Source organism: Balaenoptera physalus (genome assembly GCF_965194825.1).
Source record: "Balaenoptera physalus genome assembly, chromosome: X".
Classification (NCBI taxonomy): domain Eukaryota; kingdom Metazoa; phylum Chordata; class Mammalia; order Artiodactyla; family Balaenopteridae; genus Balaenoptera; species Balaenoptera physalus.
The window spans coordinates 47291508-47316783 of NC_138903.1; the positions used below are offsets into that span (position 1 = coordinate 47291508).

Here is a 25276-nt window from a genome sequence, read left to right on the forward strand (position 1 = left end):
AAATGGTCATAGGAACATACATATCGATAATTACCTTAAACATGAATGGATTAAATGCTCCAACCAAAAGACACAGGCTTGCTGAATGGATAAAAAACAAGACCCATATATATGCTGTCTACAAGCGACCCACTTCAGACCTAGGGACACATTCAGACTGAAAGTGGGGGGATGGAAAAAGATATTCCATGCAAATGGAAATCAAAACAAAGCTGGAGTAGCAATACTCTTATCAGATAAAACAGACTTTAAAATAAAGAATGTTACAAGAGACAAGGAAGGACACTACATAATGATCAAGGAATCAATCCAAGAAGAAGATATAACAATTATAAATATATATGCACCCAACATAGGAGCACCTTAGTACATAATGCAACTGCTAACAGCTCTAAAAGAGGAAATCGACAGTAACACAATAATAGTGGGAGAGTTTAACACCTCACTTATGCCAATGGACAGATCATCCAAAATGAAAATAAATAAGGAAACAGAAGCTTTAAATGACACAATAGACCAGATAGATTTTATTGATATTTATAAGACATTCCATCCAAAAACAGCAGATTACACTTTCTTCCCAAATGAAGCATCAGTAAATTTAAGAAAACTGAAATCATATCAAGCATCTTTTCTGACCACAACGCTATGAGATTAGAAATCAATTACAGGAAAAAAAAACGTAAAAAACACAAACACATGGAGGCTAAACAATACGTTACTAAATAACCAAGAGATCACTGGAGAAATCAAAGAGGAAATCAAAAAATACCTAGAGACAAATCACAATGAAAACACGACGATCCAAATCCTATGGGATGCAGCAAAAGCAGTTCTAAGAGGGAAGTTTATAGCTATACAAGCCTACCTCAAGAAACAAGAAAAAATCTCAAATAAACAATCTAGCCTAACACCTGAAGGAACCAGAGAAAGAACAAACAAAACCCAAAGTTAGCAGAAGGAAAGAAATCAAAAAGATCAGAGCAGAAAAAAATGAAATAGAAACAAAGAAAACAACAGCAAAGATCAATAAAAGTAAAAGCTGGTTCTTTGAGAAGATAAACAAAATTGATAAACCATTAGCCAGACTCATCAAGAAAAAGAGGGAGAGGACTCAAATCAATAAAATTAGAAATGAAAAAGGAGAAGTTACAACAAACACCAGAGAAATACAAAGCATCCTAAGAGGCTACTACAAGCAACTCTATGCCGATAAAATGGACAACCTGGAAGAAATGGACAAATTCTTAGAAAGGTATAACCTTCCAAGACTGAACCAGGAAGAAATAGAAAATATAAACAGACCAATCACAAGTAATGAGATTGAAACTGTGATTAAAAATCTTCCAACAAAGAATAGTCCAAGACCAGATGGCTTCACAGGTGAATTGTATCAAACATTTAGAAAAGAGCTAAAACCTATCCTTCTCAAACTCTTACAAAAAATTGCGGAGGAAGGAACACTCCCAAACTCATTCTATGAGGCCACCATCACCCTCATACCAAAAACAGACAAAGATATCGCAAAGAAAGAAAACTACAGGCCAATATCACTGATGAACATAGATGCAAAAATCCTCAACAAAATACTAGCAAACAGAATGCAACAGCACATTAAAAGGATCATACACCATGATCAAGTGGGGTTTATCCCAGGAATGCAAGGATTCTTCAATATATGCAAATCAATCAATGTGATACACCATATTAACAAATTGAAGGACAAAAACCATATGATCATCTCAATCGATGCAGAGAAAGCTTTCGACAAAATTCAACACCCATTTATGATAAAAGCCCTGCAGAAAGTAGGCATAGAGGGAACTTTCCTCAACATAATAAAGGCCATATATGACAAACCCACAGCCAACATTGTCCTCAATGGTGAAAAACTGAAACCATTTCCACTAAGATCAGGAACAAGACAAGGTTGCCCACTCTCACCACTATTATTCAACATAGTTTTGGAAGTGTTAGCCACAGCAATCAGAGAAGACAAAGAAATAAAAGGAATCCAAATCGGAAAAGAAGAAGTAAAGCTGTCACTATTTGCAGATGACATGATACTATACAAAGAGAATCCTAAAGATGCTACCAGAAAACTCCTAGAGCTAATCAATGAATTTGGTAAAGTAGCAGGATACAAAATTAATGCACAGAAATCTCTTGCATTTCTATACACTAATGACGAAAAATCTGAAAGTGAAATTAAGAAAACACTCCCGTTTACCATTGCAACAAAAAGAATAAAATATCTAGGAATAAACCTACCTAAGGAGACAAAACACCTGTATGCAGAAAATTATAAGACACTGATGAAAGAAATTAAAGATGATACAAATAGATGGAGAGAGATACCATGTTCCTGGATTGGAAGAATCAACATTGTGAAAATGACTCTACTACCCAAAGCAATCCACAGATTCAATGCAATCCCTATTAAACTACCACTGGCATTTTTCACAGAACTAGAACAAAAAATTTCACAATTTGTATGGAAACACAAAAGACCCCGAATAGCCAAAGCAATCTTGAGAACAAAAAATGCAGCTGGGGGAATCAGGCTCCCTTACTTCAGACTATATTACAAAGCATCAGTAATCAAGACAGTTTGGTACTGGCACAAAAACAGAAATATAGATCAATGGAACAGGATAGAAAGCCCAGAGATAAACCCACACACATATAGTCACCTTATCTTTGATAAAGGAGGCAAGCATATACAGTGGAGAAAAGACAGCCTCTTCAATAAGTGGTGCTGGGAAAATTGGACAGGTACATGTAAAAGTATGAAATTAGAACACTCCTTGACACCATGCACAAAAATAAACTCAAAATGGATTAAAGACCTAAGTGTAAGGGCAGACACTATCAAACTCTTAGAGGAAAACATAGGCAGAACACTCTATGACATACATCACAGCAAGATTCTTTTTGACCCAGCTCCCAGAGAAATGGAAATAAGAACACAAATAAACAAATGGGACCTAATGAAACTTAAAAGCTTTTGCACAGCAAAGGAAACCATAAACAAGACCAAAAGACAACCATCAGAATGGGAGAAAATATTTGCAAATGAAGCAACTGACAAAGGATTAATCTCCAAGATTTACAAGCAGCTCATGCAGCTCAATAACAAAAAAACCAACAACCCAATCCAAAAATGGGCCAAAGACCTAAATAGACATTTCTCCAAAGAAGATATACAGATGGCCTACAGACACATGAAAGAATGCTCAACATCATTAATCATTAGAGAAATGCAAATCAAAACTACAATGAGATATCATCTCACACCGGTCAGAATAGCCATCATCAAAAAATCTAGAAACAATAAATGCTGGAGAGGGTGTGGAGGAAAGGGAACACTCTTGCACTGTTGGTGGGAATGTAAATTGATACAGCCACTATGGAGAACAGTATGGAGGTTCCTTAAAAAACTACAAATAGAACTACCATACGACCCAGCAATTCCACTACTGGGCATATACCCTGAGAAAACCATAGGTCAAAAAGAGTCATGTACCAAAATGTTCATTGCAGCTCTCTTTACAATAGCCAGGACATGGAAGCAACCTAAATGTCCATCAACAGATGAATGGATAAAGAAGATGTGGCACATATATACAATGGAATATTACTCAGCCATAAAAAGAAATGAAATGGAGGTATTTGTAATGAGGTGGATGGAGTTAGAGTCTGTCATACAGAGTGAAGTAAGTGAGAAAGAGAAAAACAAATACAGTATGCTAACACATATATACAGAATCTAAGGAAAAAAAAAAAAAGGCCATGAAGAACCTAGTGGCAAGACGGGAATAAAGACACAGACCTAGTAGAGAATGGACTTGAGGATATGGAGAGGGGGTGGGGTGAGATGTGACAGGGTAAGAGAGTGTCATGGACATATATACACTACCAAATGTAAAATAGATAGCTAGTGGGAAGCAGCCGCATAGCACAGGGAGATCAGCTCAGTGCTTTGTGACCACCTAGAGGGGTGGGATGGGGAGGGTGGGAGGGAGGGAGATGCAAGAGGGAAGAGATATGGGAACATATTGGATATGTATAACTGATTCACTTTGTTATAAAGCAGAAGCTAACACACCATTGTAAGGCAATTATACTTCAATAAAGATGTTTAAAAAAAAAAAAAGGATCATATACCATGATCAAGTGGGATTTATCCCAGGGATGCAAGGATTCTTCAATATATGCAAATCAATCGATGTGATACACCATATTAACAAATTGAAGAATAAAAACCATATGAACATCTCAATAGATGCAGAAAAAGCTTTTGACAAAATTCAACACCCATTTATGATAAAAACTCTCCAGAAAATGGGCATAGAGGGAACCTACCTCAACGTAATAAACGCCATATACGACAAACCCACAGCAAAATCATTCTCAATGGTGAAAAACTGAAAGCATTTCCTCTAAGATCAGGAACAAGACACGGATGTCCACTCTCACCACTATTATTCAACATAGTTTTGGAAGTCCTAGCCACGGCAATCAGAGAAGAAAAAGAAATAAAAGGAATACAAATTGGAAAAGAAGAAGTAGAAGTGTCACTGTTTGAAGATGATATGATACTATACATAGAGAATCCTAAAGATGCCACCAGAACACTATTAGAGCTAATTAATGAATTTGGTAACGTTGCAGGATACAAAATTAATGCACAGAAATCTCTTGCATTCCTATACACTAATGATGAAAAATCTGAAAGAGAAATTATGGAAACACTCCCATTTACCACTGCAACAAAACGAATAAAATACCTAGGAATAAACCTACCTAGGGAGACAAAAGACCTGTATGCAGAAAACTATAAGCCACTGAGGAAAGAAATTAAAGATGATACTAACAGATGGAGAGATATACCATGTTCTTGGATTGGAAGAATCAATATTGTGAAAATGACTATACTACCCAAAGCAATCTAGAGATTCAATGCAATCCCTATCAAATCAGTGAGGTATCACCTCACACCAGTTAGAATGGGCATCATCAGGAAATCTACAAACAATAAATGCTGGAGAGGGTGTGGAGAAAAGGGAACCCTCCTGCACTGCTGGTGGGAATGTAAAGTGATACAGCCACTATGGAGAACAGTATGGAGGTTCCTTAAAATACTAAAAATAGAATTACCATATGATCCAGCAATCCCACTACTGGGCATATACCCAGAGAAATCCATAATTCAAAAAGACACATGCACCCCAATGTTCATTGCAGCACTACTTACAATAGCCAGGTCATGGAAGCAACCTAAATGCCCATCGACAGACGAATGGGTAAAGAAGATGTGGTACATATATACAATGGAATATTACTCAGCCATAAAAAGGAACGAAATTGGGTCATTTGTTGAGACGTGGATGGATCTAGAAACTGTCATACAGAGTGAAGTAAGTCAGAAAGAGAAAAACAAATATCGTATATTAACGCATATATGTGGAACCCAGAAAAATGGCACAGATGAACCAGTTTGCAGGGCCGAAATTGAGACACAGATGTAGAGAACAAACATATGGACACCAAGTTGGGAAAGCGGCGGCGGGGGGTGGGGGTAGTGGTGTGATGAATTGGGCAATTGGGATTGTCATGTATACAGTGATGTGTATAAAATTGATGACTAATAAGAACCTGCTGTATAAAAAAAAAATAAAATACAATTCAAAAATAAAAAAAAATTTGACAGAGACACTAAGTAAGCAAATGCTGTTGGCAAAATGGCGCCAATAGATTAGCTCCTTGCAGGGTTGCCACGAAAAACAAACAAACAAACAAACAAAGAACCCAGAGAGTTCATTGCTAGTAGGCCTGCCCTATAAGAAATACTAAAGGCAGCTCTTCAGGTTAAAATGAAAGGACACTATACAATAAAGTCAAATCCACATGAATAAAAAGCACTAGTAAAGGTAACTATATAGGTAAATATAAAAGGAAGTATAAACATATTTTTGTTGTACGTCATTTTTTTCTCCTAATTAAAAAGACAGCTGCATAAAGCAATAATTATAACTCTATGCTTGTGGGCACACAATTTATAAAGATGTAATTTGTGACAGTAATAACATAAAGGTTAAAAGGAATGGAAATATATAGGAACAAAGACTTTATATACTATTGATGTTAAGTTGATATTAATCTGAATTCAAATGGTATAAATTAAGATATTAATGTTAACCCCTAGAACAATCACTAAGAAAGTAGCTCAAATACATATGGAAAAGAAGAAAATTAAAATGGGACACTAGAAAATAGCTTTTAAACACAAAAGAAGGCAGTAATGGAAGAACTGAGAAACAAAAAAGAAATGAGACATAGAGAAAACAGAAAAACGGACAATATAAACCCTACTTTGTCAGTTATTACACTGAGTACAAATGAATTAAATTCTCCAATTAAAAGGCAGAGGTTGGCGGAATGGATAAAAAATCATAATCTTACTACATGCTGTCTCTAAGACACTTCAGATTCAAGACTATACCAATATCAGATAAAACAGACTTAATTGTCTAAGACAAAAATTGTTATTAGAAACAAAGGACATTTTATAATGATAAAAGGGTCAGTCTATCAAGAAGATATGAGAACTATAAACATATATTCACCTAACAACAGAGGCCCAAAATACATGAAGCAAAAACTGACTGAATTGAAGGGAGAAACAGATAATTCAACAACTAGTTGGAGATTTCTATACCCTACTTTCTCTAATGGATAGGACAATTAGATAGAAGATCAGCAAGGAAACAGAAATGTCATGATGTCTGAAATTTCCCTTAAGATGCCTTGAAAAAAAAAAAAAAGGATGAAGCAAATATAGTAAAAATGTTAGTTATTAAATCTGGGTGATAAGTATATGGGTGTTCATGATACCAACCTCTCTAATTTTGTGTATATTTGAAAGTTTTCATAACAAGGATTTTTTAAACATAAAGGAAAATATTTGACTATTCTTGTACTTGTAACCATGTTAATTTGATTATTATTATAGCAATATAGTGTATTTAAATCTTACAAGGCTAATTTGTTTTCAGCATACTTGCTTACTCTTTTAAATTAATTTTAGAATGAGTTCCCCACAAAATTCCATTAGGATTCTGATTTAGGATAGTGTTAAGCATATACATTAATTAAATGACCCTTTACGAAAATCAGTCTTCGTAGTCAGGCACATGCTATACCTCTATTTATTCAGGCCTTCTTTTATGTTCCTCAGTAATGTTTTGAAGTTTTCTTCACGTAGGTTTCACACATATCTTCTTAAGATTATTCTTGGGTATTTTATATAATTGTTGTTACTGTCAATAAGATCTTTTTTCCCCCTCAGTGTATTATGGTTATTACTGATATATGGCAATTCTTGATTCTTAGACATGTGGCTTGTATCCAGTGATTACCCAATTTATTGAATTCTCATATTAGTTTTAACAGTTTTTCAGTTGATTCCCTTACATTTTCTAATTAAACGATCATATCATTTCTTTCACTTGTCAAATACTTATTAAACATCTCCCATGTGTCAGGCACTCTGCAAGTTGCTACAGATACAATGATGGACAAAAATAATCAGAATTCCCACCCTTAGGGCACCTCATATCATGATAATTTGGTCTCTTAATTTCTATTACAGTTCTTATTTCTGCTTCATTCCTAACTATGCTATCTAGAACTTCTAGAGCAATGCTAAATAACAGCAGTGATGATGGGTATATGTATTTGTCTTATTCCTGATTTTAATGGGAAAATCTTTAGTAAATGCCTCAATCTTTTTTGGGTTAAGAATCTACTTTGAAAATGTGATAAAAGTTATTAGTTTTCTTTTTAGAGAAATATACATGCATATATGCATACATTTATGTTAAAAAAACAGCAGTGTTTTAATTATCTGCTCTCTGAATAGGGAAACAATGGATAAGATCACCTTTTGATATAGAAATATCCATATTTTTTATGTAGAATGAGGAAAAAATATCATAAATAAATTATATATATATTTGACTATTTCTTACTATATATAAAAAGGGCATATGAAAATCTTGAAGACCTACATGAATAAATGGGCAAAAGTCAGACATAAAATTTACAAAAGAAGAAATTCTAATGCTAATACAAACATATAGGAAATGTCTAATCAAAGAAATGCAAATTAAATCAGCGAGATGCTGTTGTTTGCTTGTGAATTACCAAAGATCAAAAAATACCATGATACAGACTGCTTGTTTTCAACCCAGTATCATTCTCCCTTTCTTGCTTACTAATAAAAACATAATTTTGTGGAACAACAATGTACCTAACTAAAAACTACACTTCCTGGCCTTTCTAGCAGATAATCTTAGCCATGTGACACAATTTCAGCCAAAGAGATATTTTTTTAAAAGTAGAACTTGAAGCAGCCATCTTGAGACTCTGAGGGGATAAGCACTCACTAAGGATGCCTGAGAGGTTCCTATTACTCATAGGCAAAGACTATTCTTAACTATATGCTCAATGCCTGTGAGGATTCATAAACAAGTACTCTCGCACATGGCTGGTGGTAGCGTAAACTAGTAAAACCTTTCTGGAAAACAATTTGGCAATACATATCAAGAGCTTTTAAAACATTCACATTAACAAATTGTAGTGGCAAGAGTGTAGGGAAATAAGCACTCTCATACATTGTTTGTGGGAGTGTAAACAATCTCCAACATGTAATTGTTAAGTGAGAAAAGTAAAGCACATAACATATATAATGTATGTCTCCAATTGAGTTAAGAGGGGGAAAGAAAATATATACATGTATTTACTTGTATATGAATAAACTACGTCTAAAAGGATACACATAAAACTGGTAATAGTGGTTGACTCCAGGTGGGGAATTGGAAGGCTGTGGAACAGGGGTGGGAGGGAGACTTTTCACTGGATATCCTTATATACCTTGGCCCTTCGAGAGTTTCATGGGAATCTATCCTAAGCATATAAATAGAGATACAAACACTTACATACAAAAATGTTCACTCCAAATGTTATCACTAATTGTAAACACTTGGCAATCGGCTAAATGCCCTACATTAAAGAGGTTAGGTAAATTAGGTATATCCATGGGATAGAATATTTTGTGGCCATTAAAATATTATTTATAAATAACAGCACAGGGACATGCTTATGATATAATATTAATTTAAAAGGCCAGATATATTTACTGGTTTTCAACTTTTACAGTCAACCTCTAGTCAACATAGAGTATTAATTACAAGTCAATGGTAACAACCTTGACAACATAAACAAAAAAGTACAGCTTACAGAAGGTTGGAGGAAGAAAGAAAGAACAGCAGCACTAATGTCCATATCTTAGAAAGTGGGTAATCAAGAGAGACTGACAAAAGCCGATGGGAGGAGAAACAGAGGTTAAGTTAATAAATCAAGGGGGGAAAGGGCGGGGGGGGTGGGATGAATTGGGAGACTGGGATTGATATATATACACTATTGATTCTATGTATAAAATAGATAAATAATGAAAACCTACTGTATAGCACAGGGAACTCTACTCAATGCTCTGTGGTGACCTAAATGGGAAGGAAATCCAAAAAAGAGGGGATATTTGTATATATGTATAGCTGATTCACTTTGCTGTACAGTATAAACACAATATTGTAAAGCAACTATACTCCAATTAAAAAAATTTTAAAAAAGTTAATAAATCAAGACATGGTGGTATCAACCCTATTATCTTGAGTTTTGGAGGCAACTACCAGAAAAATGAAAATGACAAGGTTGCCTCTCAGGCAAGGGACTGGAAGTAGGGAAAGCAGAGGCAGAAGACCATTTCATTTCATCCTAAACCTCTCTGTACTATTTGGTTTGCTACCAGATATACACATTATTTTGATTAAAAGGCAAAAAAAATTTTTAAGTAGGATATATGACTGTGATATCAACCATAAAAAGAAAAATGCATAGGAAAAAAGACTAGAAGGAAATATATCAAAACGTTAACAGTGGTTGCTTCTGGGTGGCAGAATCATGGGTGATTTCTTCTTTATACTTTCCTCTATTTTCTCTATTTTCCAAATTTCCTATTATGCTAAAAAGCCAGAAAGTATAGGAGAAAATAAAATCAGAAAATAGGCCTGAAGAAAGAAAAAAGAAACATTTGCTGATTGACTCACTAAGAGAACACTTCCCAGGACTGCCCTGCCACCCCATTCCTCCAACCCCAAGCAAATACCAGAAAGGTCAAATAAGGCTGGGTGGGGATAGCACGCCCTTTATCTCCTGGGGAACCACAGGGGTACTGCGATGCCAGCACCCTCTGTGGCAGACTCTTCAGTAATGGCTCTCAATTTGCTCACATGTCCTTGTGTGCATAGGAAAACTTTGCAGTTCCCACTCCCAAGAGATAGAATCTATTTCTCTACTTTTGGAATCAAGGCTTGGCCATGTAACTTGCTTTGGCAATGGGACAATAGAAAACATGACACAGCAGAGGCTTGAAAAGTGCTTGCATATTGGGCTTGTCCTCTCTTGCTGCTGGACACCCTTCTGCTACCTTGTGAAAAAGCTTAGGCTGGCCTTCAGGTGGGTGAAAGACCACATGGAGAGAGGCCCCAGACACCCCAAATTAGGTCCTGGACACCTGAAGGAGATCTTTTTAGACCAACCAGCCCCAGGCAATCTGGTCCAGACCAGAACAATAGTTCAGTCAACCTACAGAATCATGAGAAATGATCAACTGTTGTTCTAAGACACTAAGTTTTGGATAGTTTGATAAGCAGCAAAAGCTAACTGACATACCCTCCAATGAAAAAACCACCCAGCCAGGGAGACGAATAAAATTCTTTTATTACCCTCTAAATTCCATATTCAACTCAAAACTCATTCTTTCTTCCTTCCTCAGAGATGGCCTCTCAGCCAGTACAGGTAACAATCTAAGGAGTCTTGGGCCTTGTAGAGCTCAAAAGTTAGCAGAATTTCCCTCCTTTGACAACAATATTATTACCAAAGGGCTGGGATGATGGTAGCAGAATGTTCTCTCAGGAGCCTTAGACTGCTTGCTGAAATCTGCTCAAGGTCTCCCTCTTTTCATCTCAAGCCATGTAATATCAAAAGCAACATGCTCCATTACCTCTGATTTTGCTGACCTGAGTGCACGAACTCTGTCTTATTGATCATTTTTGCTCCAGCACCTAACGTGGTACCTGGCATACAGCAGGCACTCATCAAATGTTTGCTGAATAAACAAATGAGTGTCTTCCTATATTAAATGTCCCACCTAGCCAGTCTATTTTTCCCCCCAACCACCCCCACAGAGTTTAAGGACAGAATATTGGATCACCTTTAGGACTCCATGGAGCATCATCTGAATTCTTCTTTTTCTTGGGTCGAGATTTCAAAGCAGGGTCATCATCGTCAGACTCCAGGGAAGGGTAAACTGCAGTGAGAGGGAAAAGCAGGGTAAAATGAGATCTCATCCAGAAGGGTGATGACAGAATGATACCTACCTGAGCTCCTCCCACCCCCCTACAAGTGGACCCTTTATTTAATCCATACTCAACTGTAGGAATTCTTGAATATGCCACATACTTTTCATGTCTTTCTACTTTTGTACCCTTGCTGCAAATGTCCTTCTCCCAGCATCACCGAACTCTGATTTCACTCACCCAACATCCATTTAGTGAGTAACTTCATGAGTTAATGACCGTACAAAATTCAGCTTTAGATTCACATCCTAAAGAAGCCTTCCCTCTTCTCTTAATCTCGTTCAGATGCGTCCTCAACTCTCCACAGTATTCTGTGCATACCTCTATTGGAGTTGTTATATAGTATTTAAGAGATGATTAGTAAATGTCACCCCCAATTTACTGTGAGGGCAAGGATATGTATTATTTGATTTTAAACTAAGGGAGCTGAACATAATGCAGAGTGGGTGCTCAGTAAGTGTTTGCTGAATTAATGGAAAAAGAAATTGTTCACACATTCACACAAAGGGAACAAAAAGACCACTTAGGCTGAACTGGGAACAAGATTATTAGAATTGAATGATGCGAATGACAAAACACACATATATAAGTATCTCAACCTATATAAATACATAGAAACATCCAGTTTTATCATACACATGCAACACCTATACAGTTTAATAGGAAAATGGTCTAGAAAGGTCCTACTGATGAGGTCAAACACTGCTGCTGCTAAACCTAAAAGAGAAGCAAACTGAGAGTGAAAATTTCCTCCTAATGACTACTCCCATTCCTCCTACTGATCAGCTTCAAACTTCTCTAGAATTCTACTTCATCAGAGGAATCCAGTCTCCCACTTCCTTCCAGAAGGGTCTCTCTGTAGGAAAATGAGCCCATTTTTCAGGCCTTCCTCCTTGAGCAAAGAAGTAAAACCTCTTTGACTCATTAAAAAGTTTTTTTTGAATTTATTAATTGTCCCTAGAAAGAAATGACTACTGGTAACAGAGTTGTTTGAGAAAGGTTCCATCCTTACTAGGCTAATGTCTGTCAATGTTATTTTGTTGGGTTTGAAAGGTTTTTCCACCTAAAGGAAAGAAGTGTAGTATGGTAGAAAGACCTTGAGCCTCAGGATTAGACAATTACTTTGAAATCCTGGACTGACCCACTAGCTTAGTAGCCTAGGAGAACTCCTGTAAGTCTCACTACCTTCACCCATAAAATTGAAATAATAGATGAACCTGTCTTGCAAAGTTCTGAGGATTGAGAGAGAACAGGTATAAAGTAACATACAAAAGGAATTCCATTCTAAGGTTCATGTCTTATTCAAGATGGAATAAGATGTAGAGAATAATTAATTTTAGACATTTAAAGAAAATACAAGTTAAAATACGCATATTAAAAATATAAGGGTAGGAGGAGCGATGCCTCCTCCAAAAATGATGGAGTTGGGAGCTCCAAGGATCTGTCCCTCCACTGAAGCAACCATTAAGCTGTCAAAAACTACAATAATCAACTTTTTGGGGACTCTGGAATCCAATCAAAAACGTATAACAACAAAGGGGATGCTTAACAAAGAAAAAGCCTGCTTAATTAAGGCATTTAAGGAAAATTCTGTCAGGAAATCTCAGCTGACTGCTGAGGCAATGGAACAGATGCTTCAGTGACCACACACAACAAGGAACACAGTATTTGCAAAAAATCATTTGGAAAGTCATTAAATAAATAGATAACTGTAGCTCACAATAAGCAACAACAGCAATCTCTAGGGAAGAAGGAAGATATGACTTCCAGAGTTATCACATTATAATATTCAAAAGGTCTAGGTTTCAACAAAAAAATTATAAGGCATGCAAAGAAACAGGAAATTATGTCCCGTTTACAGGAAAAATATTGATAAAAATTGTCCATGAGGAAGCTCAGATATTGGGCTTACTATACAAAGACTCTAAATCAACTGTCTTAAATATGATCAAAAATAACCATGTCTCTGGAAGCAACCTAAATGTCCATCAAGAGAGGAACAGATGAAGAAGATGTGGTACATATATACAATGGAATATTACTCAGCCATAAAAAGGAACGAAATTGGGTAATTTGTAGAGACATGGATAGACCTAGAGAGTGTCATACAGAGTGAAGTAAGTCAGAAAGAGAAAAACAAATACGGTATATTAACACATATATGTGGAATCTAGAAAAATGGTATCGATGATCCTATTTGCAAAGCAGAAATAGAGACACAGACGTAGAGAACAAATGTATGGATACCAATGGGGAAAGAGGGGGTGTGGGAGGAATTGGGAGATCGGGATTGACACATATACACTATTGATACTATGTATAAAATAGATAACTAATGAAAACATACTGTATAGCACAGGGAACTCTACTTAATGCACTGTGGTGACCTGAATGGGAAGGAAGTCCAAAAGGGAGGGGATATATGTATATATGTATGGCTGATTCATTTTGCTGTACAGTAGAAACTAACACAACATTGTAAAGCAACTATACTCCAATAAAAATTAATTTTAAAAAAACTGTCCTGGGGGCTTCCCTGGTGGCGCAGTGGTTGGGAATCGGCCTGCCAGTGCAGGGGACACGGGTTCGAGCCCTGGTCTGGGAGGATCCCACATGCCGTGGAGTGACTAGGCCCGTGAGCCACAACTACTGAGCCTGCGCGTCTGGAGCTTGTGCTCTGCAACAAGAGAGGCTGCCACAATGAGAGGCCTGTGCACCCCGATGAAGAGTGGCCCCCGCTCGCCACAACTGGAGAGAGTCCTCGCACAGAAACGAAGACCCAACACAGCCAAAAATAAATAAATAAATTTTAAAAACCCAAAACACTGTCCTTTGAAAAGATCAATTAAATTGATAAGATGCCAGCAAGAATGACAAAGAAAAAGACACAAATTACTAACATCAAGAATAAAAATAAAAAGAATAAAAAAATAAAATAACATCAGATAAAAAAATGTCACTAAAGACTTCACAGACATTAGAAGGATAATAGGGGAATACTACAAACAACTCTATGCTCATAAATTCTACAACTTAGCTAAAACGGACCAATTCCTTGAATACCATGAACTATCAAAACTCACCCAAGACGAAATAGAAAACCTGAATAATCCTATATCTACTAAAGAAAATAAATCCATAGTTAAAGCCTGAGAAAGAAATCCCTAGGCCCAGGTGGTTTCACTCAAACATTCTACTAAACATTTATAAAACCCCACTAATTGTACATAATCTCTTCTAGAAAACAGAAGAGAAGGGAACATTTCCCAACTCATTCTTTGAGGCCAGCACTGATTGCCCTGATACCAAAACTAAAGACAGTACAAGAAAAGAAAATTATAGACCAATATCCCTCATGAACACAGACACAAAAATCCTCAGTGAAATACTAGTAAACCAAATCCAGTAATATATATAAAGAATAATACACCATGAGCAATTAAGGTCTATCCTGTGATTTCAATTCTGGTTTGATATTTGAAAATCAGTCAATGTAACCTACCATATTAACAGACTAAAGGGAAAAAAACCACATGATTATATCCACTGGTGGAATAAAAACATTGGGAAAATTCAATACCCATTCACTAAAAAAAAAAAAAACCTCTCAGCAAAATAGGAATAGAGGTGAACTTCCTTAACTTGATAACCTATTCAGATAATATCACAATAATGAAAAGACTAAATGCCTTCCCCCTTAGATTGGAAACAAGGCAAGGGTGTTAGAGTTCACTCTCACCACATTGTGCTTGAAATCCTAGCCAGAACAAAAAGACAAGAAGGAAAAAAGACATACAGATTGGAAAGAAAGGAATAACACTGTACCTACTTGCACATGACATGATCATGATCATCTAGACAAAAAAAATACCAAGAATATACAAAACATTCCTAGAATTAATAAGTGAGTTTACCAAGGTTGCAGGATACAAGGTCAACACACAAAAATCAATCATATTTACATATACTAGCAATAAACAGTTAGAAACCGAAGGTTAAGAAAGGTACCATTTACAGTATCTCCAAAAAATACACAACTCAGGGATAAATCCAACAAAAAACATGTGTAGGACCTGTATGCTGAAAACTATGAGACATTGATGAAAGAAATTTTTAAAAGAGTAAATATGGAGGAACATACCACGTACACAGATTAGAAGATTCAATATACCTAAGGTGACAGTTCTCTTGTAGTTCTTGTGTAAAACAGTTTGGTGGTCCCTCAAAGAGTTAAACACAGAATTATCATATGACCCAGCAATTCTACTCTTAGGTATATGCCCAAGAGGAATGAAAACATGTGTCCACACAGAAACATGCACAAAAATGTCTACAGCAGCATTACTCATAACAGCCAAAAGGTGGAAATAACCCAAATGCCTATCAGCAGATGAATGGATAAACAAACTGTGGTATAACCATACAATGGAATACTAACTCAACCATAAAAAGGAACAAAATACTGATACATCCTATAACTTGGATGAACCTTAAAAACATGGTAAGTGAAAGAAGCCAGACACAAAAGGTCACATACTATATGATTACTTTATATGACATATCCCAAATAGGCAAATACATATGGACAAAAAGCAGATTAGTGGTTACCAGGGGATGAGGGGTGGGGGGAACATGGGGAACAATTACTTAATGGATCCCAGGTATTTTTCTGGGGCCATGAAAATATCTTGGAAACAGAGGTGGTGGTTGCACCACACTGTGAATGCGCTAAATGCCACTGAATTGTACACTTTAAAATGTTTAATTATATGTAATGTGACTTGCACCTTGATAAAAAATAAAGATCACAATTCTCTCTGAATTGATCTATATATTTAACACAATTCTAACCAAAATCCTAGCAGAAATTGTTGTGGATTCAGATAAACTGATTCTAAAATTTATATTGAAAGGCAAAATTGAAGAAATCATATTACTTGATTTTAAGAATTAATAAAGCTTCAGTAATCAAGATAGTAAGGTACTGACAAAGAGATTGACACACAGATCAATGGAAAAGAACAATTCAGAAACAGAACCACACAAATAAGGTCATTTGATTTTTGACAAAGGTACAAATGCGAGTCAATAGAAAAATAAAATAAAAAATAGTCTTTTCAAGAAATGGTGTTAGAACAATTGGACATCCATATGCCAAAAAAAAAAAGGTGAACCTCAACCTAAACACCATACCTTATGTAAAAATTTAGTCAAAATGGAACATGGATAGAAATGTAAAACCTAAAACCATAAAGTTTTTAGGTGAAAAAAAAAAAGGAGAAAATTGTGCCCTGAGTTTACAGAAAGAGTTGTTAAATAAGACACTAAAAGCATAAGCCATGAAAGATAAAATTGATAAACTGGACTTTCTAGAAAGTGAAAGCGTTTACCTTAAGAAAGAAAGCCTTAAGAGAATGAAATACAAGCCACAGACTGGGAGAAAATATTTGCAAATCACTTATCTGACAAGAGACTTGAATCCAGACTATATAAAGAACTTTCAAAGCTCAACAGTTAAGAAACAACCTAATTTTTAAAAAGGCAGCAGTTGTTCAAAGTGTCTGTCTAGACATTTCAAAAAAGAGTATATGACTGGCAAATAAATACACGAAAAGATGTTCAACATCATTAGCCATTAGATGAGCCACTAAATGAGATATTGCTACACACTTATTAGGATGACTAAAATAAGTATACTGACAATACCAAGTGCTGATGAGTATGCAGAGCAATTAGAACTCTCACACATTGCTGGTGGGAATGTAAAATGGCACAATCACTGGAAAACAGTTTGGCAGTTTCCAGTAAAGTTAAAGCATCCACTGCCCACATTGTTCAGGAATCCCATTCCTAGGTATGTATCCTAGGGAAATAAAAACTCATGTTCACACAAAAGCCTGCATACAAATATTCACAGCAGCTCAATTCATAATCGCCCAAAGCTGTAAACAATCCAATGTCCTTCAATGGGTGAATGGATAAAGAAACTGTGGTAGAGGGACTTCCCTGGCGGCCCAGCGGTTAGGACTCTGTGCTTCCACTGCAGGGGGCACGGGTTCAATCCATGGTCAGGGAACTAAGATCCCACATGCCACACGGCAAGCCAAAAAAACCCAAAAAAACAAAACAAAACTGTGGTAGATCCATACAATGGAAAACTATTCTTCAACAAAAAAGAACAAGCTATTGATACGCAACAACATGGATAGAATCTTAAAGGCATTATGCTAAGTAAGAGATACCAGTCTCAAAGTATTACATACTGTATAATTCCATTTATATGACATTCTGGCAAAGGCAAAATCACAGTGATGGGGAACGGTGGTTGCCAGGAGTTAGGGGTAGAGGGAGGGCATGACTACTAAGGGATAACATAAGGGACTCTGGAGGGGTTCTGTGTCCTACTCATTGTGGTGGTGGTGGTGGTGGTGGTTACAAGAATCTAAGCGTGTGTATACCAACAAAGCCAATTTTACTTAATGTTAATTTAAAAAATAAAATTAAAAAAACCCTTTATCAAAAGGGAAAACAGACTGAAAATAAATGAACAGAGCTTTCAACTCAAGATGTTGTACAAAGAACATTAAGAAAAAGGAATAAAATAAAACCAGAAATTAACAGTAAACAAACACCAAACACTGGAGATAATTAGTAAATCATCAAATAAACTAGACAAACTATGTTAAACACCACAACCAAATACAGCTAATTTCAAGAAGGAAATATCAATTCAAAATCAGTAATTCTACTAATGTAAATCACCATTAGCAAATTAACAGAAAAACTATGTGTTTATATTAAAAGATGCCAAAAAATCATTTGATAAAACCCAATTCCACTCTGGATTTTAAAACAAACAAAAACCTCTCAAACTCCCCTGAACTTCATGAGAGTAGTCTAACAGAGACCTACAGAGCCCTACATACTGAGTGGACAAACACTAGCAGCATTACCTTTAAAGTCAGAAACAACACAAGGATGCCCCCTATCACCATTACTACTCAACACTGTAATAAAACTAGGAAAATCTAGAGGTATGAATACCAGAAAGAAAGGGGCTGTTATGGGCTAATTGTGCCCCACCCCCGAAATTCGTATGTTGAATTCCTAATCCCCGGTACTTCAGAATATGACTGTATTTGGAGATAAGGCTTTGAAAGAGGTAATTAAGTTAAAATGAGACCACTAGGGTAGGCCCTAAGCCAATCTGACTGGTGCCTTTTTAAGAAGAGATCAGGATATAGAGAGTGACACCAGGGGCCCATGTGCACAGGGGATGACGATGTGACAAGGTAGCAAGAGGGAGGTCATCTGCAAGCCAAGGAGAGGCCTCAGGAGAAAGCAAACCTGCTAATACTTTGATCTTGGACTTCTAGCCTCTAGAACTGTGAAAAAATTAATTTCTGTTGTTTAAGCCATCCAGTCTGTGGTATTTTGTTATGACAGCCTTAGCAAACTAAGATAGGGGACACAGATCACCTACCTCAAGAGCCCAAGAAAATTAGCTGAAAAACTAACAGAACTAATAAGAGTATATAAGGCAATCCAACACAGGATCAATATAGAAAAATCAACTATTTTCCTGCATACTAGCAACAGCCAATTGAAAAATATAATAGATAAGAAGATGCCATTTTCAATAGGAACCAAACTATAAAATAGAATACCTAGTAATAAACTGAAGAAGAGATATACAAGAAAGCCTGAATAAACAGACAGACCATGTTTGAAGATAGAAGGACAAGATGGCCTGTTTTGTGGCTGCTCAAAGGTAAATGGCAGAATGATAGCAATGTCATCCAGAAGTTGCACTGGTTCAAAAGCAATTTTCCCTGGCATGTTGTTTTTAACCAATCAGTGGTGAGTTTTCTCACATTTCAGAGAAAACCTTAGCTATATATGAAGACCTACACACAAAAGCTAAAAATCCTGCAATAGTGCCTCCCGTCAGAGGAAGGGTAAATGGTGGCTTTGTTTTCTACAAAATTAAGTTCTGTTGGGAGAGGAGGATGGTGGAGAGTGCAGCTGAAGACGTTGTGAAGACACTTTCCCCTGTGTTTAAAAACAACAAAGGACTTCCCTGGTGGTGCAGTGGTTAAGAATCCGCCTGCCAATGCAGAGGACACAGGTTCGAGCCCTGGTCCGGGAAGATTCCACATGCCACGGAGCAACTAAGCCCGTGTGCCACAACTACTGAGCCTACGCTCTAGAGCCCGTGAGCCACAACTACTGAGCCTGTGCGCCACAACTACTGAAGCCCACGTGCCTAGAGCCTGTGCTCCGCAACAAGAGAAGCCACCCGCAACAATGAGAAGCCCACGCACCACAACGAAGAGTAGCCTCTGCTCACCACAACTAGAGAAAGCCCGCGCACAGCAACGAAGACCCAACACAGCCAAAAATAAATAAATAATTAAAAAAAAATAAAAACAACAACAAAAAATGACTGCTGATGACTAGGCTCTGGATCAGATTTTAATTTGATAAAGCTGCTATTTATCTTAAGCAAATGCCCTCAAGAGCCTACATCTGGAAGGAGGAACCTGAGCCCAGGCAGAGTTTAGGGATACAAAGGATCCACTGACTACAATGCTGGGTGCAAATGCCGATGGGCTCTAACCAGGCAAGGATTACTATTAGGACTGTCATTATCTGGGCCAGTGTTTTGGCTTCAAAGCCACAGAGATTTTGAGGGGTATACCCCTTTCTTTTTCTTGTAAGCCCTATTATTTTTAGTGTACAAATCTTCAGGACATTTTTCAGAAATGTGTATATCCCACTGTAGCAGAAAGGGCTCTGATGAAAGATGTCAGTCTCCATAAATTAATCCATAAATTGCAAATACCATGCAATCCTAATAAAAAATCCTAATAGGATTTTTCATGGAGTTTGACAAGTTGATTCTATAATCCATCTGGACTAGAAAAAGCTCAATAATGGCCTAGAAATTCTGGAAAAATAAGAACAAGTAGTTGGGTACCTCCTCATTAAACTGCCTTTCTAGTGTTGCTGGGCAAAGCAGGGAGGGGGAAGCAGACAGAGGTTGAGTGAGTTGTTTGTCCTCAGGTAGGACTAGTGAGACCAGGTCCAGATGCCTTGGCTATAGGTCAATGTGACTGTCTGCTGAAGGTAAGATGGATAGCCAGGGAAACTTGGCAACAAACTAAGACCAATCACAGCTCAACCCAGAGATGATGGGCTTGCTGAACATCTGTATTCTCCTCAGGTCCAAAGCAAGTTATGCAGAGGGGATTTGCCCTACCAGACACAAGGCCTAGAGTAACTAACCTATGAGGTAGTGCCACAGGAGTGGACAAGTTGGTTTTATGGAACAGAATAATATTAATAATATCTAACACACAGCACTTACCATGTGCTGGGCAATGTTTTAAGTGCTTTATGTATAACTCATTTAATCCTCACAACAACCTATGAGGTAGGTACTATTATCACAGAGAGGTTAATTAGCTTGCCCAAGGTTACACAGCTATTGAGGAACAGAACTGGGAATACAGTAGAAAAACAAATCCAGGGAATTGCCTGGCAGTCCAGTGGTTAGGACTCTGCACTTTCACTGCCGAGGGGGTGGGCTCAATCCCTAGTCGGGAACTAAGATCCCACAAGCCACTCAGCGTGACCCACCCCCCCGAAAAAAAAGGAAAAAAGAAAAACAAATCCATATATATATGGGAATTTAGTTTAGGACAGAAGCGGAGCTTCAAATCAGTGGGATAATTGATGAACTAGTCAATAAATGGTATTGGGGCAAATGACTATCCATGTGGAAAAAAATATAGATTCTTACCTCTCACAATTCACAAAACCTAATTCCAGAAAAAAAGCTAAAATTTTAACTTCTATACAAGTTTTAGGTGAAAATATAAGAAATTCTTCTTATACAAAACATAAAATACAAAAAAAAAATTGATAAAGACGACTATGTAAAAACTGAAATCTGCTACATGCTAAAAGATACCATAAGTAAAATTAAAATACAAGCAACAGACTAAGAGAAAATATTTTTCAACACTTGCAGAATATATAAAAACACACTCCAACAAATCTAGAGTACATAAAGAACTCCTACAAATCAATAAGAAAAACTAACATCCTAAAAATGAGTGAAAAACTGAATAGATAATTCACGGGAAAGGAATAAGGAAGAGCCAATAAACATAAAACAAACTGCAACACCATTTTTTGCCATCAGATTGGCAAAAATTAAAAAGGCTGATAACATCCATTGTTGGTAAGGCTGTGGGAAAACAGGTATATCTCATACACCGCTCATATACTGACCTTTTTGGAAGGAATTCGGCACTATCAACATTTATGTTGTACATACCTTCAACTCAGCAGGTCTAGCTACCTTAGAGAAATGTTAATGGGCACATGGGCACAAAAGGTTATTTACAAGAATTTTCAAAACACTAAAAATTAGAAACAACCTAAATGATAATCAGTAGGAAACAGTTAAACATATGATGGTACACCTATGCTACAGACTACTATGCAGCAGGTAGATCTCAATGCATTGATGAAGTGTATCTCTATGTACTGATGTTGAAAGATATCCAAGTAAGTTGTAGAGCCACACACACTAAACGAAACTATACCTCTATCTATTTATGTCTACATATGGGTGTAAACACAAGAAAATAAAAGGTATACATCAAACTGATAACAAAGGTTACCTTTGGATAACCTTTCTCAGAGGGGGAAGAGTGTTAGTCAAAGGGAATTTCTGCTTTCTCTGTCTTGCTCTAATTTTGGTCAATGAGGATTAATTTTTTAAATAATATTAAAACAAAAACCTACATTAAAGTCAGCTGCACTACACAAAAAAGTGCTTTATACATTGTAGTACTCAACAAAGTTTACTTTACAAAAAAGGCGTCATCTATTAAATGTGAGAAGCCCACCGAAAAGTCATCATAAACCTTTGCAAGGGATGAACTGAATGACACATAACACAAATGATACAGGTAATGGAAGTAAAATAGGCAAGAGGGAAAAAAGAGTCACCAGCAGTGAAGATTGGACAATGCTAAAAATGGTTAATAGCTAATTATAATAGCTACCATTTTTTGAGGGCCTCCCATGAACAAGACACTGTGCCAGGTGCTCTGTGCAAGCATCATCTCTAATTCTTACATCAACCTGTGAGATATCCCCATTTTACAGATTAAGAAAATACGGCACAGAGAAACCAAGTATCAGGCTTAAGGCCAGGCCTTTGCTCACTACAGGCTGTCCTGGATTGGATTTGGGATTGAGACTGGGGCTAGGGGGGAGCCCTCCTGGCCTGGACTCAAGTGCTCAGCTGCCCTTACTATACTCTGCATCCTTGAAGCATGCTCCCAAGCTGTCCTGTTCATCGAGACTGGCGTTCTCCTCCTCCTCCTCGCTCTCGGTTCTCCAGTATGCTGGCCGCTTGATGGGCCGCTTCCCTGGGGTGCGCTGGGAAGCAGGACTGCTAGACACTGTGCCCAGCCCACTGCTGGAGCTCCCACTGCTTCGGTCCTGCCCCCCGGTCCACCAGGCCTGCAGGCTGGAGGTAGCTGGCGAGGACGATGAGGACTGCAGGTTGGCCATGCACAGCATGCCCTGGATGGCCTCCTGAGTGCTGGGAGAGGCAGGGGCCTCGCTGCAAGGGACAGAGGAGAAATGCTGAGGGAGTTTCTCTAGTTGTCAGAGGAAATCAGTCATCAGAAGAGTCAGGGAGGAGGGACAACAGCTGCCGGGGTCAGGGTGGGAGGAAGGAGGAGAGAACCATCCCAGGCGAAAAACCAGAAAACAAACTAAAGATCAAAATAGTATCAAAGACTATCATAAAAAGGCCAGTCCTTCTTGACTCAAGTCTCTCCATAGACAGCAGGCAAGATGGCAAAAAGAGGGGTGCATCTCCCTTCCTGTTCACCAATGCTGCATTCTTTCCTTTTTCTTTTTTCTTAAAGCAAGGTCCAGAAAAGGCCCAGCTCTCCTTCCATGCCTCTTCTAACTTCCAAAAAACCCCAAACTTATTACCCTTGAAGTCCGTATATCCTCTCTCAGTCAGATCTTAAGTACCTCGGGACAGATTTCATGTCTACTTTATTCTTTCAGCCCAAATGCCCTGGCTAATTTTTGTCCCTTTAAATGACCCAATTAATATCTACTGATTGGTTGACCTAGCCCTTTGGGTGGCAGGTGGGGGTGTGTGTTGTCTGAACACCTAGAAAGGGGAGATCAAAGCCAGTACTCACGTGAGGGCAGCATAGTCAGGTCCCCCCACCTGCCTGCTGGCCTTGAGCAGATCAAGAATTCCACCAGCTCCACTCCCATTTCCAAGCTTGCTTTCGACCCCTTCTACCACGTCCTCATCTGTTGTATAGTCCTCCTGTTGGAGAAAAAGGATATCACCTCAGCTGCCCAGGGTTGGTCTGGTAAGGCCCCAATACAGACAGGGTTGACAGTCTCACTCCTGATACTAATATCTTCTGAGCACCAAGTATCTACCAAGTACTAAGCAGAATATTTGTTCTTTCATCTTAATCTCCACAGCATCTTTGTGAGGCAAGTCTAACTCTCATTTTACAGATAAGGAAACTAAGGCTCAGTGAAGTTAAATAATTTGTGTAAAGTCACAATCAGATATTCCAAATCAGATACTCTTTCTGCTACATCACACTGCCTTTTATTCTACTCTATATTAAAGAATTTTAAAAATATTTCAACTAAAGTATAATCTTCCATTTATATGTTCAGGAGCACTTAGCCCACAATCTTTCACTTTATAAATATTTTAGGAATGGAATGCATAGGATGTTTCCCCCACCCTCAATTAGAATGACAATCTGTATTCTGTCTATGAAACCAGAATGAGCAGAAGATTAGAAACATGGCAGGCTCCTACCTCAATGTCAAACTCAACTTCTCCTGGTTCACGAACTCGGTTGGGGTCGGAGCAAGGCTTCGCACGGGGCAACTTTCGGGGAAATTCTAGAAAGCAATGGAATGCACTTATCATGAAGCTAAGATTAGCATCTGAGCCAAACACCCAGGGGAAAGAGAATAAGACTATAATTTTCCTGAAAGTAATGACCACAGATGAGTAATTTAGGGAGGTTAGGAATTAGCTTATAAATAAATCTCTAGAGCAAAGGATACATGGAAGCCTACAGAGCTGGTATATCAGAATGTCAACAAGCTCAGGCCTAAGGTCTTGAGTCTATCAAGCGGACCAAAAACAAACTGAAATGGGCAGGGCAGGAAAGAAAAAGAACAAGTACACACTTGGTCTTATTATCAAGGTCGCCTTCTCCTTTCCCAGTCTCTCGTCAATCTGCAGTTCATCATCTGAATCCAAGTCAAATTCATCCTCCATCACCTGTTCTGCCACCAGCCTAGCCTTGTCTACCTTCTTCGCGATCTTGGCTCGCCGAGACTTGGATAAGCTCTTTACCCTCTTGGTACTGGAGAGAGAGTGAAGGAGAACATAAAAACAGTCACACTCGATGGCAATTCTACCCAAACTGATCTACAGATTCAATGCAATCCTATCTAAATCCATCTAGTTTTGTAGAGATTAATAAGCTGATACTAAAATGTATATGGGCATACAAAGGACTTAACATGGCCAAAACTATTTCAAAAAAGAACAAAGTTGGAGGACTTACACTACTCAATTTCAAAATTTACTATAAAGCTACAGTAATCAAGGTAGTGTGATATTGCCATAAGGATAGACATACACATCAGTGGAACAGACCTGTGAGTCTAGAACTAAACCCTTAAATTTATAGTCAATTGATTTC

At 37.6% G+C, this 25276-nt stretch overlaps 2 protein-coding genes across 4 annotated transcripts in view; both read right to left on the bottom strand.

The window, feature by feature from the left end:
• PHF8 (PHD finger protein 8) overlaps positions 1-25276 on the bottom strand; it is an 84538-nt gene that overhangs the window by 11557 nt on the left and 47705 nt on the right. For all 3 annotated transcript variants that reach the window (XM_082445141.1, XM_082445142.1, XM_082445143.1), the window contains 5 exons: positions 24756-24934; positions 24376-24461; positions 23726-23859; positions 22814-23127; positions 11336-11431 (listed from right to left, as the gene is read on the bottom strand). In XM_082445141.1, the coding sequence (XP_082301267.1) occupies positions 11336-11431; positions 22814-23127; positions 23726-23859; positions 24376-24461; positions 24756-24934 (809 nt within the window). The remainder of the gene's footprint in view (positions 1-11335; positions 11432-22813; positions 23128-23725; positions 23860-24375; positions 24462-24755; positions 24935-25276) is intronic.
• Positions 11440-25276, bottom strand: part of WNK3 (WNK lysine deficient protein kinase 3) — a 398421-nt gene continuing 384584 nt past the window's right edge. Inside the window, exon 20 of the transcript XR_014258450.1 lies at positions 11440-14126. The gene's annotated coding sequence lies outside the window, so the exon portion shown is untranslated. The remainder of the gene's footprint in view (positions 14127-25276) is intronic.